This window comes from Haemaphysalis longicornis, unplaced genomic scaffold (genome assembly GCF_048455015.1).
Source record: "Haemaphysalis longicornis isolate Haplotype H1 unplaced genomic scaffold, Haemaphysalis longicornis Haplotype H1 scaffold_10, whole genome shotgun sequence".
Lineage (NCBI taxonomy): Eukaryota > Metazoa > Arthropoda > Arachnida > Ixodida > Ixodidae > Haemaphysalis > Haemaphysalis longicornis.
The window spans coordinates 89,534,867-89,547,194 of NW_027526204.1; the positions used below are offsets into that span (position 1 = coordinate 89,534,867).

The 12,328-nt window shown below is 50.1% G+C and overlaps 1 protein-coding gene across 2 annotated transcripts in view; it reads right to left on the reverse strand.

Annotated features, from left to right (window-relative positions):
* LOC144158889 (CDK5 and ABL1 enzyme substrate 2) overlaps positions 1–12,328 on the reverse strand; it is a 100,857-nt gene that overhangs the window by 42,111 nt on the left and 46,418 nt on the right. The window contains exons 2-4 of one of the 2 annotated variants that reach the window (XM_077690072.1): positions 10,648–10,695; positions 4,733–4,959; positions 3,473–3,617 (exon numbers count right to left, since the gene is read on the reverse strand). In XM_077690072.1, coding sequence (XP_077546198.1) covers positions 3,473–3,617; positions 4,733–4,959; positions 10,648–10,695 — 420 coding nt within the window. The remainder of the gene's footprint in view (positions 1–3,472; positions 3,618–4,732; positions 4,960–10,647; positions 10,696–12,328) is intronic. The other variant, XM_077690073.1, reaches the window with a different exon arrangement.

Consider the following 12,328-nt stretch of genomic DNA (forward strand, 5'->3'; position numbering starts at 1 on the left):
AAAATATCTGCTCTGTGGAGATTCAAAAATCCTCATAACCGTCAGTGCTGTTAGTAGCCGGAACCGAGACTCCAGGCGTGGAATGCGGGCCTCCAAATACAGGATATTATTGGCCACGCACCTTGGGAGGCCGAGGCACAATCTCAGTGCACGATGCTCCAATATAATAAGCTTTCTAAGTTTGTAAGCTGGTGAACCAGAAAAGAGGGCGCAGCCAAACTCTAAAATGGGACGCATGTACCCCCTGTAAATAAAAAGTAAAGTGTCCCTTCTCATTCCAAAAGACCTATTGCTGAGTCTCCTCAACAGTCCAAGTGCCCGCTCCCCTTTGGTCGCAATATGGTTTATATGAGGGCGCCAGTCCATTGTCTGATCATATATTACACCCAAATACTTCAAAGACGCCACCTGAGGAATAGTCGCCTCCCGATACGTCAGGCAGAGGGTAACTGGAGCAGATACCGGAAAAACAATGACAGCGCACTTATTGACGTTAAGTTTCAAATTTATGTATGTTAACCACCTTTCGATGGAAACCAAATATGCCTGTAGCATCTCATAAAGAACATGAATGTCCTGGGCAGCAGAGAAAAAGGCTATGTCGTCAGCGTAAACATAAGTACAGACCTCCTGATTTATTGGAATTGAGCTCATTAGTACATTAAATAGGATGGGGGAAAGCACCGAACCTTGGGGGACGCCCCTTGTCTGATATAAAGTCGATGATTTAAAGCCATTTTTCGAACAAAAGAACTTGCGTCCAATTAAAAATTGTTGGATCCATGAAAGAATGTACTTGGGTACCCCACATTCCTTAAGTTTGGCTAGCAGTACGCTATATTCCACGCTGTCATACGCTTTAGCAACATCCAGAGTGACGAGTGCGCATACCTGTTTGTTTCTGCGCGCAAGCTGGATACGGCTCTCCAGGTCAACATGGGCGGACCAAATGGAGCATCCCGGACGGAAGCCAATTTGATGCGGACTCAGAATATTTTTTCTGGACAAAAACTGGGCTAATCGCCATAGCTGGCCGAGCGCGCACTCGTGTCGCTGCTCCGGCACGCTCGACGTGTTATCACGAGCAGGAAAAAAACGCGCGCCGCTCTTGCAGCCAACACCCCCTACGTCAGGGGAAGCACCAGCATCGCTTCTCCGGCCCCGTTCCTCCGTTAAATAAATTGCCTGTTCTGTCACAACTTACTGAAAATTTATCTCGCCTTAGAGATTAAGAATTCGGAGACGGCGTACATTGGCTAACCGACTATGGCGACTCAATGCGGAGTACTTCACCTTTGCCTAGGCAGTGTTGATTCTGAAGCAAGACGCGACGAAGCACGGCGTATGCGCCGGAAATAACGTAAATTACATAAAATGGCGCCGCACTTTTCTAATCAGGAATGCCAACGCAGTTCCAAGTGCACCAAGTTGCTATTTGATCCGACTGCTGCATTCTATCGTGTGACATGGCGCAACGACGCTAGTTACACCACATTTTCCTCGTATGTTCCAAGGGACAGCCTAGCGTCACTAAATAAAGGCTTTTAGAGTATCGGCACTCTTTTCTCTCATTGTTGTTTGCCGCCAGGATTTTCATTGGTCGGTCGGCAGGCGCCACGTGATATTTGTTTACATACGGGCGCAGCCATTTTTTTAGGTGAGGTATTTTTTATTTCAATTTATCGTTATTACATCGCAAGGCTGACGATAAAAGCTGCATAGAAGCAGCTTGACAAGCCCGTCAACCCAATTCAAACGTCCAGTAGCAGACGGCAAATATGCATGCTGTACAGCTGTTACAGTAATAAACACAAATCACACCAAAGTATCGCAATTCTATTGTGATAAGAAAAATATGCAAAGTAAAAAAAATATATGTACGCTTAAATACATGTACGCTTATATGCATATATGTAAAATATATGTACGTATATTTTGTTTCTGGGCTCCTCTCTCCTCTTTCTTTCTGACGCGCGGGCGCTAGAGCGTCCGGTCACTCTGCCCGTCAAAACCGGCGGCGGTTTTGTTGGGAGAGACGGCAACACTGCAAGCCAGAAACAAAATGGCCCCCAGACGCTTCCGGGTGCACGAAGTGGCGGTACTATTCAGCGTAGCTTATTTAATGACACTAGGACAGCCTGTTCACACGGGATGCACAGGCGGACGCAAACGCATGATGGCTCAAACTACGATTATTGGAGCGAAAGCTCCATCATTCCAGGTACAAACCCAGAAAACGCCTCGTTACGGGACTTCAATAACGTTTACGACTCCACCGCGAACTAATAATGTCAAGTAAATGAAACCAAGCGCAACGATAGAGTCGCCCTAGAGGCCTATTTCAGGGAATTTTTTTTTAAATATACCGACATTAGATGGAGAGCTACAGAGCATTCCACCAGAAAGTTGGCTTTGCCGCAATGTGTATGGCCGTATTCTGGGTCTGTCCTCTACTCCACGTGTTTCCTCGAGAAGGCTGAGTGGGGGATACGGAAATGCTTTTACACGAGAAAATCGCTTTCAAGGATCTCCTCACAACTGGAGGCTCGAGTGGAAGAACGCTACAGAATATCTAATTTTGTCGACGCGACTTCTTTCTACGCACCTTGTCGACGCACGCAGTTTTGGTCAGAACTTATAGCCTATAACAGCAAGCTCCGCTGTAAAGTTCCTTGCTTCCTCTCCTTCTTCCAAGGTGTTCAGGCGCCGACAAAAGTAACTAGAACACGGCCTCGTAAATATACGGGGACTTCTTCCGGAAACTGCCCGGCTGCATTGGTGTGCGTTTAAAGGAGTCCTCTTCAACAGAAAAAGCTTCCTGTAGGCCGGTAACAGCTGTCACGAAGCCAGTAAGACGACAAATATTTTGCGATATTCACAAATCCTTGTTCCAATTACTTGTGACGGCACCTGTACAGTGGTGAGCCTTCCTGAGGGCAGGGAGCTCTTGTACGACAACAGCCACCCGTACGGCCCCGTAAAAAAGCCAGTCGGTGAAATTTTTTGCCCTATTTCACAGCGATGGCAGCCGCCATTTTCAAGCTCTCACGTAACATCACATCACTTTCGCGAAGGCTGAAGTTGCCATTGTGTGAGGAACACCCCCCGCCAACTGTTTAAATTACGTCACGCCTTCTCAGCCAATCACAGAGAGGGCGTGTATTACTAGATGTATTTTTGCTGAATAGTAAGGACAGGCCTACATTGTCATGTCCGCTGCATTGCGTCTAGTTTTGCATTGCCGGCCAAGAATTGTGCGCTTTCAGTCAAGAGAAAGAAGGCAAACTTTAGAACTCGTGCCAGTAAACGTCAAAACGACGCCAGCACACGCAACCGACTCGTCAACCGGAAACAAAACTGAAGGCCAATCAGAAATGACTTCCGGCGAATTCACAGTTCACTGTGAATTTAGTACATCGAGAGTAGGGCCCCAGAAATGCGTTCCCCGTGCACATGTAGCGCGCATGCGTACCGTTCGTCCCTGACGGGCTGGTCCCGGCTGTTGCTCTTGGCGAACACCTTCTGCTCGAAGGAGGAGTGAGAGCTGTCCGAGAAGCTGCCCGAGGTCTGCCGGCTCCGGCTGCCCACTGGCGCCGAGGAGACGACGGCTCCGCCGCCTGCGACGAAAACACGCACGCCACGCACACGCGCCACAGTTACGCAACAACATACATGCGCACGCACAAAAAGCGGACCGGTTGCACAACACGCAGGTTACGAACGTCTTTCGATCGGTTTGTTCACAGTGACAGCGCTCATACGGCCGGCATTCAACTCAACTCAACTTTCGTTAATGCGATTGCGAATCCTGACAAACTTCGCGGCTGTCTTACCGACGCTTCGTTGACGAGCGTCGACTCTGCTGGTAGCAGTCCTGAACCTCTGAACTGCTAGCGAAACTTCCCATACAGAGCATGCGTGCATAGTGATCCGGTACCCCCCGACTCCCCCTTATGTTTCTGGAATTTCCGATTGAGGTGCCATCTGCCGGCAGGATGTTGACTACAGCTTATACGTCGGCAGCCAGCAATCAGACAAACGAGATCCCGTGACGTCATAGAGCAATCTTTGGAAAGTGGCACAAAAGTCACCACCGCTTCATGTTTTAAACATCTCAACTACTTCTTACAAGTTTGCCAGAAAATTGGTGTCCCTGTCATCCCTTTAAATGGGCCACGAAGACAAAATACAAGTTTGATTCATTAGAAAGGCTCCTTTGTCCCGATAAAAATGATGCCAATTAAATCCCAAACTTCGATCAAATAATGGAGATGTTACAGAAGGCTGTGGCGACTGCCTAGCCGCTCCCCGGCAACACTTTCTATGACGTCACAGAATCTTGTTTATGCGACTGGCGGCCGCCGAACTAAACCATCGCTAAGAGGCATAGCTGGACGATTGGGCCTCCATTTGATCGCGTCACTCGATTGAATGCAAACGTGCAGTTGACACACTGATATCAAACTACGCTTTTTAGTGCTGTCCCACGTGACGACACTCCTGCCCATACACGTCACAATAGCGCGAAATATGAATTTCTTGCGTCTTTTCGGTGAACAAACGTGTTTTGTGAATGAAATCGCGCTGAGCTAGGCACTCAAACCTGCTTGTTTCGATTTAAACAAAGTTGTGTTTCGTCTTCACGGCCCCTATAAGGGCTTCTCAGCAGGGCAGTGTCACCATCCGAGAAGCGAACTCGCGGAATTGGTACGCAAGAACTCCGGGAGCGTACCGAGGCTCTCGTTGCTTCCTTGTCGGGCCTGCGACGAGGACTGCTGTCCAGCCCTGTGGGCGGCCGAGGAGGAAGAATGCTGGCGGCAAGCGACGATGCCCCCGCCGCCACTGCTGCTGCTGCCGCTGCTGCTGCCCCCCGCCGGCTGAGGTCTGCGCCTGCCCCCCGCTGTGCCTCCGCTCAGGGAGGGAAGGCGGACGCGCGTGTCCGATGCGAAGCTGTGCACCCTGCGAGAGAGAGAGAGACGGGGCCGTCGTACGGTGATTAAAGCCGCCCTCCGTTGTGCGAAGAACGCAGTTTCACGCCACTTACACTCTTGCACACACTTCTCTCTATCTCTGCGATTCGCACCGTAAAGCGATTCCCATCTTTAACCCTTTAAGCCCTGATTTTTTTTTTTTTCATTTCAGGCAAAACAAAGTTTCCCGCCTGCTTTCTTAGATTTTACGGTCCAATAGGCCCACAAAAAAATAGAGCTGGCGCTGCAAGTGTTAACTGATTTATTAATGAGGCAATCAATTAGGACACCTGTCAATTTGAAAAAAATTACGCTGAGCAGAAACACCTTTTTGCATGTTTTACTAAATTTTATGACCGCAAGAGCCTGCCAACAAAAAGAAAAAAATTAGCTTAAACCCGCCGCGGTGGCTCAGTGGCTAAGGCGTTGTGCTGCTGAGCACGAGGTCGCAGGTTCGATTCCCGGCCGCGGCGGCCGCTTTTCTGATGGAGGCGAAAAGCAAAAACGCCCGCGTGTTCGAGATTTCGGCGCACGTTAAAGATCCCCAGGTGGTCAGAATTAATCCGGAGCCCTCCACTACGGCGCACGTCATCGTCTGCGTTGCGTCGGCGCGTTAAACCCTACAATCAATCAATCAAAACATGAGCTTCGTGGTGGGCATATTTTTAGGCTCACACGCTTCGCAATAAAACTGGGACCGACATTTTTTTAGCCTCAATGCCATAAGGCTGTCTTCACGGGAGCTGCTCCTTTGTCGGGTCCAGCTCTCACTAAAACGCAACAACGGTGATATCAATTCGCAACAGGCAAAGAACAATTCCCTAGAAAACTAGCAGTTTCGGTTTCGTTCTCTATGCGCCATGGGAACTTAAAAGTGGTGGCGTCAATCGACACCACCAGGGTCGAAAGGGTTAAGTGTGTAAATCACTGTATATAACCAACACCATTACAACCTAGCATGAAAAACTGAAGAATACACCCTCTAGGGCGTTTTGTCGTTTATAGCGCCCCTGCACCCTAGCAAAAACATAAAAATACACCCTTTGAACGGTGTTCTACCGTAATTGCGGCCTTTCGAAGGGTGTTTTTCTTCGTTTATTGATAGGGTGCGAGGGGGTTAGTTATACACAGAAAAGGTGAAAATCGCTTCACAGAGTGGAAGCAGAGCCAATACAACCTACCCACGTGACACGACACTGGACAACTTCCAGGCCGGAGCGCGACTCACTCTATCGTTTTTTAAGCAGGCTCGCAGTGATGTCAGTGACCCTGCGGCTGCAATAAGGCAATCAATCGGCGGCCACCAAAAGCAGCAAGGGCAGACGAGACCGATCAATCAACCACGTACACCTGCCGATGAATATGCAGAGTAGCCGCTTGGGCCCCCGCGTAACAGGCACCGTGTCGGCGCGAAAGTAACGACATTTATGAGTGCAGAAGTCGATGTGGTTCCTTAGTCTTTGGCGGTGCCTGCAGAGACCAGTCTGGGCGCCCACATCAGCGCTGGTAGTCAGGTGCACCCGCATCTCGTGAAGAAGAAAAGGGGGACGTTGGGGGTACGGATGATGATGATGATTACGTGATGATGATTATGATGATGATTTACCCGACTACAAGAGGCCACTGGTCACGCGAGTAAGGGAGAGTTTTGAGCGTGTCTTAGGCTTTCGAAACAGTAATCGGCTTTCCCAAAACAGCTACAGACACGTCAAAATGGCGCAGTGCCTTCCGGTGGTAGGGGACGTTTTAAGAGAGCCGGCTATCACGCCAAGCTGTCGCAACAGTCGCTACGACGTCCTCTACACCTCGAGTCGCCCAGTCATCGTTCTCTTACTTCCATCGCGTAAACGTCATTCGTTTCGACATCTGCGAGGTCCACGATTCGGTGACTAACGCGGACGAGGCAAATGCGCGCAATATGCTAACGAGCTTCGCCATATTCCGCGCTTTTTTTTCACCGTCGATCATCTTCCAAATAGGGGCGTATAGCTTTGATTGAAGGCCAAAAATAAACGGAGCGCTCCGAACGCACCCAGCAGCTAAACGCAATGCGACGATACGGCGGTTGAAGCACGAAGAGTTTCGCGCTGGTTTAGACAACTCTCTCTCTCTCTCTCTCTCTCTCTCTCTCTCTCTCTCTCTCTCTCTCTCTCTCTCTCTCTCTCTCTCTCTGTCTCTCTCTCTCTCTCTGGATGGATGGATGGATGGATGGATGGATGGATGGATGGATGGATGGATGGATGGACGGACAAGGATGGTTCACAACCAGATAAATGACGCGGTGGTTACAGTAATGACAGCACTCGTGCTATAGCGTGTACCGACCTCGCGGGGAAACAGACTGCACGGGATCAATAAAAGGAGACGGCGCGCACATCGGAAGGACGGGGTCCTATTATGTAGGCTATACGAAAGCGAACGCGCCTCTCAAGAGGCCAGGCAAGCAAACAGCACGCAAACTGAGCTCCGATGCAGCAACGCAGGGATTGCTTTGGAGCTTGAGCTTTCATACACGCCTGACATGTGATCGCAACTGGATGGGCGGCTACACGACCACCAGCACGCAACCCGCGATCGGCGCATGCGCCATGGGGCACAGCGCAACGGTCACACGCCGTTGAAGCGCAGTGCTTGTCGCTCAATGCACGACGAACCTCGTTCGGACGTGACCTTCGCGAGTACCCGCTCTCCTCCGGTCGACATCGAGAAATCGCATGCTCGCAACGTACGACGTGCCGCAGAGAAGCAGCTCAGGTATTTGAATTTCGCGCCAACAAGAGCACCTCCTCCCCCGCCTCAAACATAAGCATGCCTGCCGACGCCCGCCGACTTCCTGCGGTGGCCTAGGGTAGACGGCAAAAGCAGCAAAGAGTGGGCCGGCCTTGTTTCAATGCCAGTGGTGTGACGCTTGCGTCGGCGAGTGCGACAGGGGCGTGCGTGTGTGGTAGCTTCGCGAGGGCGTTGTAAATATAGTGCTATAGTTACTGTTGCCGCGTAAACAGCAGGTGCGCCATCGGGCACCCGACGCTGCGGAGAGCACTGTTGCGACAGAGCCTACCTGGTCGCAGTGGCGTGACTGCAGAGCTGCTACGGGCTAAACTTAAATCTCTCTACACAGGCCGAGAAGACAAAACGCAAGCATGGTTCATTATACTGCTTTGTCCCGACAACAATGACGCCAATCTTATCTTAGATGAAGCAGCGGCGACTCCCCAGCCACCTTCCGACAATTTTCTATGACGTCACGGAATCTTGTTGGCGCGATTTTCGGCCGCGCCGACCAAAGCCACCGCCAAGACGCATGACTGGCCGGTTGTAGTGGGGCGGCCGTTTGATCGTACCGCTTGCATGCCAAACCAAAGTTTGCACACTGCTAACTACGGCTTTAATAGTTTCCCGTAATACGCCACTGCTGCTCATATTGCGCCACCGTAGCGCGATAATTGAGTTTGTCGATGCCCCTTGCGTGTTATTTTCGGTTAAAAAAAGCTCAAACGCCCGCTCGCCTAACGACAAATTAAAACGCTCAGCTTTACAGCGAAGGATTCGTACGCTGTCGTTGGGTTTGTGGACTTTGATCATTGATGGGCTGGACTTTGTGTCGTTGGGATTTGGACTTTGGTCATTAACGGTTTGGACTTTAAAAACGTTGAGGCTCTGAGTTTGCTTTCGCCATTTGCTCCCGTCACTTGCCGAGAAAGCTTCGCGTTTCAACCGTCGCTGTCGTTAGACGAAGGGGATTTTGAACGTTTGCGTCAGGCCTTTTTATGTGCCTGCTTCCAAACTGCACAATCGGATAGAAGTCGGCTTCATAACGCGAGGGGCCCACGTTCGACTCTGACTTCGGGGAGCGTTTATTTCTTGGGGCGCTTGGTGTGCTCTCGCTTATCATCATCATCGTTTTGTGAAACATACAGTGCAAAGTTGGCTTTCCTGCAGTTCGTTTTCGTGACGGGTCGGCCGCCATCAGTGACACATATCTTCGCTTTAAAGCGTCTTTCGTGAATGGAATGGGGCTGAGTGAGTCACCAAAGCCTAGCTCTCTTAAACTGAACAAAGTTGTATCTAGTCTTTGTGGGCCCTTTAATTCTTAGATCTGATTCAGTTCAACCTTTAGGAGGCGTATTCTACACGGAAGGTGGTGCATTTCCGGCAATACGCTCTTACAGCTCTAGCTCATCTTGTCCGGACCGATATCACCACCGAGTGTTGCCTTTATAGCGTGCTTCACCGCAAGCACACCTGCGCTCCGGTGAAAGCAGCATAGAGGGGTTGTCACTGAGGGAAAGCGCCGAATGATAATTTACAAAGCGACCCAACGTTTAATAATCGCAGTATGTCCCGAAGGCTTGTAGAGTATTTAGACGCATGAACGCAGAGACCTACATTTTGCTAGCTTTTTTAAGGGGTAGGCCGGGGGGAGAGGGATATTCTCATTTTCTGTTCACCGCTCAAGCCGCGGATGAGAAGCCTGACAGACATAAGAAGCGCTTCACCCTGAGTTCTAATTTCCCGATCCGAATTCTCTCTCATCCAAGGTTTTGCAAGTCAAAGTGCGTCCAGAATGCGTTCTAGGAAGCGTGTGATTTTATGCTTCATTTTGATTGCAACAAACGTACAGCTTCGCCTAAAATTATTTCGAATGACTCGAAGGCAACCAGGCTGGATGTGCGACACAGGCGTCAGTACGAGTCGTATGCGCGAGGCAAGACAAATAGATTTGCACTTTCATTTCTGAAAGGACCACGAAGGCAAAGCACGTTTTGTTCGGTAAAAGAATCGCTTTGTCCCAATAACCTTCACCACGCCAATTTTACTCAATCTTCACAGAAGTAATCTAGACGCCAAGGAAAGCGGCTGAGGCAGTGGATACTCACCATCCGCGTTTCGCCCAGTACTTATGACGTCCCGTAATTTTTCCGTGTGACCCTTATGACGTCATAAGATGAGCGCTCATGATAAGCATCATTTCGCTATTGTAGCAGTGCCTCCAGTTCAGTTTGTCGTACCACTTGAATGCTAACGTGCACTGTATACACACTAACCCTGCTCTTGTTTTCAATACTATAAGCCCTATTACGTCACTCTTGTTGTAGCGCGAAATTTGACCATTTTTCTCACTTTCCTTCTTTTTGGCGAAAACAACGTCATTCGGGACTGGAACTGAGTGAGTTGCCAAACGACAGCTCCCTAAAACTACATAAGGCTGCCTTTTGTCTTCCTAGCCCTTTAAGGTACTCGTGGGAACCGGAAATAATTGTGCGAAAATATTCTAATAAGCTAATACGGTCTAAAGTGCATACCAGCGTATGTTCGGTTATAACGTCTCGGTTATGAGATATTTCGGCGGAGTGGAAAGGAAGAGGGGGCAGGGGCGGAAGTTAAAATCGCAGTCTCTACGTTCCCCTTTCGGGCGAAACACATGTACGGAAAACGGCGCGTTTGCGAACGCGTTTTTTTTCTTCTTCGGAAACCGGTCCGGCAGCGCTCTGCACGCGTGAAGGTTGCAGGACCGTCTTTGGAGAGGGAAAAAACGCGTGCGGAAGCGTGTCGTTCCCCGCACATGTGTTTCGCCCTTTTCTCAGGGGTGCGGCGTATACAGACTACGCTACTCGCACTACGCGTGCTGTTTCTACCACTACGCCACTTCCTATCGACTACGTCACCCCGTACTCACGTTTCTAGCGACACCGAGAAGCACACCGTGCGGGCAGCATCTCGAAGCCTGCGATAGGGAGCACCGGCAGGGAGTGGGCGGCATCGGGCGACAGCACGTGACGTCAGTGCACGCCGGAATTGGGACGAGGGGTTCGGAAGCGTGTGCAGGGAGGCGGCGCCGATGCCAACCAGCCAGATGGCAGACGCGGTGATGGTTTCCGAACGGTCGGTTTTCGCATCGGTAGTAAGGGATGACGGAAATGTGGAACGGGAGGAGTAGAGAGAGAGAGAGAGAGAGAAAGAGAGAGAGAGGGAGAGAAAAGAAAAGACGAAATCAATGTTCGTTCCGGGTCACTCTGCGGCCTACCGCAAGCAAGAGCGCGAAGCGAGCTGCACCCGAGGGGAAAAATCGTCTCCTATGGTGGTTTTTATACAGATTACGAGTTCACTGTTAGACGCTTCTTTTCTCTCATTTTTCGGCCATGCAAGCACCAACCTGTGCGCTCATTGCAAGGCCCACACTAAACGGAAAAAAAATGGGTATGTATAGAAATCTTGTATGAACTGTGGGATTTCTTTTCTCGTCTTTTTTAGCTGAAGTCAGTAGCCCTGTTTCGCCGTGAATTCTGGCAGAAAGAACGCCTTTTGGCAGTTGCTTCAGGATCCGCCGCCACGACGACACACTGGGTTTATAATAGCATCCTCGATAAACACGCACCGGGATTGCCCCCAAAATCGGCGCGGTGCACAGTGCCCCACCACGGTGCTCACTGGCACGGAGCCATGGTCGAGGACAAACTGACTAAGGCGTTGCGACGCGGGTTCGATTGCCGGCCGCGGCAGCCGCTTTTTTCATGGAGGCGAAAAAAAAAGTCGGCGGCTCGAAGTGTGTCTCAGGAAGGGACCGCGAACTACGTCTTAAGCGAACGCCAAGCTATAGCGAAAGTTCACTATAGCCAAGATGATGATGATGATGATGATGATGATGATTGCTACTGGTTTCCCCTTTGAAGCGGGGTGATGACATGTCATCTTATCAAAAAGGACTAATATAACCATGTTTTACACTCTTGGTTTAATACTAACGCTGCTTAGGGCAGGCACTAAAGCTTATTAGGCCCGAAATACTTTCTTTTCCCTGTTACAGGTGGTAACTGTCCTAGGCAATATTCCCCTCTCTGCTTTTCGTCCACCAGCCTTCTAATCTTCTTTTCGTCCCCTCGACAGCCTTGAAGTTAACTTCCTCTTTGATACCCCTAAATCCTAGGGCTTCTGGAAGCCCAATATTCCCTTCATGTAGATTTGGATGGATACCCTCACATTCTAACACTATGTGCCGCATAGTTTCTGTTTCTTTTCCGCAGACCACACATACCCCATCATTTTGTGAATACTTCCCCACACAACTCTTAGTTCGCAGGCAACCTGCTCTAGCCTCAAAAAGCGAAGCACTGCCCTGGGAATTATCGTAGAAATTTTCCTTTCTTATGTTCATTTTCTCAGCCCTGTACATCTCTCACGACGTTTTAGCTTCCATTTTTTCCCTCCATTTATTCGTTTCAATCTGCCTTGCCTCTTTTCGGCCATGCGTAGCGCCGTCGAGCGCCTCTTGCGGCCACAGGATACTGCCCCCTCCCCTCCCCCACCGCCCACTTTCGGAGAGCGCTGGCTCGCGCCGCCACGGCGAACCGCCCTCACCT